The 7,058-nt window shown below is 35.5% G+C and overlaps 1 protein-coding gene across 1 annotated transcript; it reads right to left on the reverse strand.

The window, feature by feature from the left end:
• Positions 1-262: 262 nt before the first annotated feature.
• LOC107860050 lies at positions 263-5,107 on the reverse strand. The gene is made up of 6 exons (XM_047407257.1): positions 3,927-5,107; positions 3,228-3,472; positions 3,057-3,118; positions 1,936-2,935; positions 1,217-1,343; positions 263-1,083 (listed from the first exon to the last, which is right to left on the reverse strand). The coding sequence occupies exons 2-4, from the start codon at positions 3,385-3,387 to the stop codon at positions 2,591-2,593; spliced, it is 567 nt and encodes a 188-aa protein (XP_047263213.1). The 5' UTR covers positions 3,388-3,472; positions 3,927-5,107; the 3' UTR covers positions 263-1,083; positions 1,217-1,343; positions 1,936-2,590.
• Between the last annotated feature and the right edge of the window lie 1,951 nt (positions 5,108-7,058).

Genomic DNA, 7,058 nt, shown 5'->3' on the forward strand with positions numbered 1-7,058 from the left:
TAAGAGTTGTATAGAGCAATAGGTTTGAATCGGACCGACTCATTGTAACCTACTAGGAACTATAGAAAGTAATTTGCTTATGGATTGATGAATATTGAATATCATAATAATTCATATGCATCCATTTAGGCTTATTGGGTTTCCTTTAAATTGTTCTTACATTTCAACCATTTTTCATTTTTTGCTTGTAATGTTCTTCTTCAAACAGATGTTCACGAAGGGATTGTTCTTAATGTTCATAAATGCAAAAGCACAAGTATAATAAGTAGAATCAGATGCAGAATCAATGATTTGTACAAAATAATTTGCTTGACATTATTGAGGCAAGAGTTATGACATGAGAACAGCACTGATAGGCTTGCAACAAAGTCTCAAAAAGAGGAGCTACTAACAGTTCCATCCAAATTTAGCTAGAACTATAGAGGTCCAAAACAACTTCATCCACTAATTCTTGGAGAATATGCCTAGGAACTTCTGTGCCACATTCATATTCTTCAATCTGGAAGTCAGTAGAGGATGGGTTCCCATTCTATTAGCTCATCTGGATTCAAATCAAGAATTCTGTCCAATCTTCGACCTCTTCAATAACACCAGCAATCAGAATCTCTTTGGTCATACTTGATGGTAGTTTGGTGAAGGTTCTGAAACCAGAATTAGAGTATCGAGCAAATTTTGAGTCTCGGTACTCTAATAGACAATCAAAGGCGAATCCTTTAAGCTAATTCATTTGTTTTGGGTCGTTAAAGCCAAGCAACTGACCAACATTCATCCACAGAAGACTTGAAAACATTTCATGTTCATTGAGGAGAAAATAGCTCACAAAGAACCCATCCTCTACAGGTAGAGCCTACTGTTGAGGTGTAGTTCCAAATATGAGTTCAGTGTTCAAAATGACCTATTTTGCGTAACTGAGTTTGCTTTCTTTTAACAGATCAATCTTCCTTAGCACTCCAAAAACGCTATTAAAATGGTCTGTGATCAGTTCTCTACAACTCTTCCTGGTGGATAATGAGGTCTCACAATCCGAAAGATCTCTATCAGCATCATCAATAGTGTCCACTTATTCAGTAAACACTTTGTCCTCTGGAAGTAAACAAGCATAATATTTATTAAAAGCATGAAATCCAAGTTCAGAGTTGTCTTATTTTTTAATTTATGTATTTGAGGGAAAGAAAAGAAGTATGCAAATAGTAAAATATTGAATCGGGGACCATACTTGAGCTACTATTGGGACTGCTGGAGAGGTAGCTGTCAGTTGAAAAGGCAGCTTCAAGAACACATCCTGAACTATGGTGATCAAGTGAATTCCCAACAAAATTTGTTGCTTCTGAATCTAGTATGGCCTGAGCATGAATTCAAAAGCAATAATAAGATTCAGAAAAATAACAATAGGTTCATAACTGAAGCAAGACACACTAAGAAATTTTTATGCACTTGAAAAGCAAGGGAGGGGGGAAATGCTGAATAATAGTACAATAACTAAACCTTTAAATAACACTCTTTGGTCACAGTATATGATGTGGATTCCCTGATAGAGCTGATGCTAAATTTGCGTAATCTGTAACTTTTAATGTACTAGGCTTTGCTTGATTTAGTCGTTCTAAATTTTATCAACCATTGTCTTTTTCTCTGTGCTCTGATTACATATTATAAACCTAATAGAAGTGTTCTTCTGTAGCATAGTGTGTTGTATAAGTTATCTTGACTGCACATGCACCTAGTATTAGTTTAGTATGATATGATGCACAAAGGCAGGAAGAGAACCAATTTCATCAAATGAATTTTATGACTATCCAGAAGTCCAAAGCTGTTTAACCGCTTAAGAAGGCATAGGTAATTAAGTTGCTTCAGATTTAAAAGGGAATATATTTCACAAGAGGTCATTCAGTATTTTTTTCGTTGCAACTTCAGATAGATAACATTTAAACATCTTACCTGGAAATTCATGCAAGTATTTCTAGAAGATACAGCACCATCATCACATAAATCTTCTTTCCTGCTAGGCCTTTTATTTTGTGCAACAAAATTTTGGGTATTATTCATAGATTCTGCAACTGCTAAAACTCTGTTGCTCTGCAAACTACTTGGCTTAGACTTTATAAGACCCCTCTCTCTATTTTGAGCTGTTTGATTTTGCTTCTAATTAACCACATGAGTGATAGATGATGTATCCTTCTTTACATTGTTCCCTTGGCGGGTTCCATGCATCTCCATTCGAGTTCTGCTAGTAGATCTTTCGCCCAATATGAGTTCTGCATAGTATGATACATCATCGATTTCAGCAGTGGCGTCTGAGGATGAACCCTCAATAACTCTCTTTAGTTGATCCCTGCTGCTGAAAATGGGCAACCTTGGCATATTTCTTCCTGGACCTTCTCACGGAGGTCCAGATTCACAAGAGACAGGTGACGAGACAGACGATGAGTATTCTTCCACACTTGGTGTACCGTTCTTACTATGAAGAAAATAACCACAATTTTTACATGAAGGCACAGATGTTCCTTTCAAAATCTTTGAATCCACACAAGGATTAGGTCTTTCCAAATGATGAGGTGCTAAATCTGCTTCATCTTCTGAAGGAGAAAAATATCTAGTAGGACACATTGCTCCAAGTTTCAGAAGCTGAAGCCTTTTGGGGCTTACTTCCTGATCCTGCTGGCATCGATTCCAAACTGATTATTTCGGCAATCTCCAAATCCATATCTTCTTTATCAGATCTACCAGGTCGAGCACCAAGTTTGTCTGCCACATTGCTCCAAGTTTCAGAAGTTGAAGCCTTTTGGGGCTTACTGCCTGATCCTGCTGGCATCGATTCCAAACCCATAAGCCTAGTAACCAAACTTGGAGCTTTTATTTCGCGCTTGCTTTCATAACGTGTATTGGTCATTCCATTATTCTTTGCATTTGGAAAACCCCCACTGTTCTCATCAACAATCTACATTGTTCATACAAGAACCAAAAACAATAAAAACAAAAACTTTCCTATCAGCCTAACATCTGAGACAATAGAAGAAAAAGAAAGCTAAATGTGGGAGTATAGTTCAAGAAATGAGTACCAAACGAAGCTTTGGCTTCTTCTCATCCCCTCCAAACTTTTTTGAAGCTTGTTTTAAGCAAGCTATAAGAAAGCAGCCCAAAAAAAGAAATCATTTAGCCTCTAGCTAGAATCACCTTCAAGAAATTAACCATTCTACTTTTAAAATGAGTGGAATGTAGTAGTAGCTAACCTAGTGAAAGCAGTTTCTTTGGAAACAGCTTCTTGGAAAATCTACGGTTCCAATCAAAGAGCTGAAAGAAAATGCCCACACAACCACAAGGCCTTTGAGGTTTTCTCTCAGAAATAGTGGCTAAACTATCATTCATTTCTCTAGCTGAGCTAACATTCATCCTTCAAAATCCTCTCTTAAATTTCTTCACCTTTTCTCCCACTCTGCTGAATGTGATTCACACACTTTGTCTTCCTAATAAGATCCTATCAAACATTATCTTCACATTAATTTGGAAAGAATTAAAAAAAAAAAACCCTACTGGCCCCTCTACCCACCACATCACTCACCCTCCTTGGCCTAAAAAAATAAAATGGGGAAAAAGAACTTACATTTTCATGCAAGAAACAAAGCAAAAATCCAACAAAATATCAGAAAGAAAGTAGAAAATAGCTATGAAAAGTAAAACCGTGAGCTGTGTTCAATTATGACAAAACTTTCACAAGAAACCACAGTCAAACAAAGTAAACACAGAATAAGAAAATACAAACAACAATACCCATAATGTCTTCAACTTACACCAAATGTGCTACTGTTCAAGAAAACAGCTAGAACTGGTTATAGTTCACTCTAGTCAGCTATTCTTTTCTTGTTTTAATCTTCTTTACGACAATGAAAAAAGCAAAATCATTTGTACAATAGAGGTACATGCTAACTTACTCACACAAAAAATAGAATAAAAATCCTTTCTTTAGGCTATTGAGTAACCTCAGGAAGTGAAACCTTCTGCTGTTCAGAGAAAGAATAAGATTAGCAGAAAATAAAGTTGTAAGTGATGAAAACGGCTCATCACTTGCTTTATTCACAGTGTAAGGACGAGAATCTTCGTGTGAGGGGAAATGGGACAAGTTTTGATGCGTAGGATAATTAAGAATGGACAAACTAAGGTTGTGTTTGCCTACGCGATTCATAGAGCACAAATCCCCATCCCAATAATTACCATTACATCAGTGAGGTTTGTATTACAATACAGACCAATGAATAAATAAAATGAAGCTATGAAACTAAACTAAGAAAGAAATTAGAAACCACTCCCAAGTCCCCGGAGACTTTTCCAATACCACTTAATACCTGTCACATACGTGCAAAAGAGTGGTACAAGCATAGAAGGAATACTTGAATATACCAACAGATTGTCTTATATAGAGGAACAAAGAAACACAGGCATAACAAGTAAGCACAACATAATTATTTTAAATTAGTTCCTATAGACATGCTTTCAATGCTTTGCTATCACAAATGCTACAGAATAAGAAAAGAATGTGTCGATAGAGACTAACTGATTAGGCACTAAACAATAATAATAGAACCCAAAGCAATTGCAGCAAGGAGAAGACCGAATGTTTTTCGAAATCCAAAGTGCCAAAGAACTTCAAAGTACTTTTAACAGAAAATAGAGGGAGTAATAGCGAAGGAAAAGTCTGTCCACTTAGAAAAAGAGGATGGTGAGTTTATATAGTGAGGAGGGCCGTCCATAATCCCAAATAATGAAGGAAGAATAATATTTAATGAAGGAAGAATAACATATAATGAATCAATTAAGGGGATTGTTCCCTTAAATGGATGGGGTAAATCAATCCGTTCCACCAATCATACTATAGTTGCCATAAATAAATAAACAAGGGTATGTCAAATTATAACATTTGAAATTTCCATGAATAGAACAAGTAAAAAGAGATCCTTCCTACTTGTTAAATGAAATCAAGAAGAGGTATCAAAATTTACCATAATTAACGTGTGAGGGGATGTCTGTCAACCAAATTTCCTTTTCAGATTATATGCTAATTAAGGGAAATATAAAATCACACAAAATTTAGTCAAATCCAATAAAGGAAAGATCGGTTAAGCAAATCAGTCATACAAATTATTTACTTACCAAAGAAAAGAAGAACTACCATATAGTGATCACATAATCAAGGAAAACAATAATTAATAGTACTTAATTTTTAGAAGAAAATTGGCACGACTCAATCAAAAGTAATTACTTACCATAAACCATATTTAAAGTAATCAGCCACGTCTCTCAATTAAAGATAGTATATAAATCAATCAACTGTAAATTATCAATTAGGCACAGTCAAGAATTTTAAAACCCGTCACAAAGGAAAATAATCATTCGTTTAACACGATAGTAGTACCACAATTACAATAAGGCGATTACAAAATCATAAAACATGCCCCAAAAAATAGTCAATATTAGCAAGCAACAATCTACAGTGATTAGTAATGAGTATCTTGTCAGAAAGTTAAAATCAAGTCACAAAAGAAGTTGGGATTTTTTTACCCATATTGACTAAGTGGTATAAAAAATGTGAAGTTGCAAGAAGTTAGGCGTGTTTGCACGTACCAGAGAGAGACGAAAAAATTGACTCACCATTCAAGTTAAGTGTCACGAAATTTCAATCAAGCAGGACATGCAAATAGGGTTGAATAAAAATTACAGACTTAAAATCAACATATTTATTCAGCAAAAATCAAACTTGGCCATACTCGATTCGAAGAATCTTTCTATGAGAGACACAGATGAAGAAATAATACTAAAGTTCACACACATATTTCAAACACGGGATCAAAACTAAAGACGGATTCTCTCAGAATCCATCATTTTCAATGAGGAAGGGTTGTATGGATGGAACGCCGAAGGGGTTTGCCGGAGGTATCGCTGTGGGGGGAGGAGTCGAGGCTATGTCGCGGCTGTTGGACGTTCTCCGGAGGGGATAAAGAAGGCGACTGGAGGACGGAGGATGGAGAGGCGGCGTGGAGGCTTGGCTGGCCATCTCCGTCGATGGCGCCGCCACTGGTGGCGCTGTTCGCCGGTGGAGGACGAGAAGGGAGGGGGCTGGCCATCGGAGAAGCGGTTGGAGTCGCCTGGGGTAGGCGCTGGCGGCGCGTATGAGGAGAAGGAAGAGGCGACGACGAAGGCTGTTTGTCGGAGATGGCAGCCTGGCGAAGAGGACTCAAAGCGGCGAGGGTGGTTTTGGTGGTCGATTGGTGATGAAGAGATTGGAGGAGAGGGGGGAGATCGAGATTTGGAAGTGTTTGAAGAGAGAGAGAAGAGAGAGGTGGAGAGATAGAGGCAGAAGTTGGAGAAAAAAAATTAAGGTTAGGGTTTGAAGGTTTTAAATATGGAAAGAGAGATCTTTTGATCTCAACCGTTGGATTGGTTTTTGATCGACGGATGATATTTAATGTCATGGGGGAATTAAAATGTGGCTAGGATGAAAAGTAATGGCTCAAATTGTAAGAAATTGGGTTAAGATTGTAATGGATTGGGTAAAAATAGGCTATAATTGTAAGAAATTAAATAAAATTGGATTAAAAGGTAAATAAAATCAAGCAAGGTAATTTTGATTAGGCTGTTATTTAAATTAAAGTTGGAATAATAATAATATATGATAATAGTAATTAAATAATAAATAATAACATTAAATAATAAAACATAAATAATAATGAAAAAATAATAATTAAACAATAAATTATAATAATAAATAATAGTAATATATATAATAACAATGTCAATAAATAATAATATCAATAAATAGTATTAAATAAAGCAAAACTAGACAATGTATTTTGCAAAATTGTGAGTGTGCATAATTACGTGAAAATAATTTAATTAATAAAATTATAAAAATATCATTTTTAATTTAAGAATATTATAAAAAAAATGATTCTAAAAGATAATTGATGATTTATGCATTTTCTAAATTATGAATGTGATATGTCAGAAATCTGTTTGATGCAAGAAAATAGGCAAACATATTAATGTTTAAAAAGTAATGATTTTGTTAA

Source organism: Capsicum annuum, chromosome 2 (assembly GCF_002878395.1).
Source record: "Capsicum annuum cultivar UCD-10X-F1 chromosome 2, UCD10Xv1.1, whole genome shotgun sequence".
NCBI classification, from domain to species: Eukaryota; Viridiplantae; Streptophyta; class Magnoliopsida; order Solanales; family Solanaceae; genus Capsicum; species Capsicum annuum.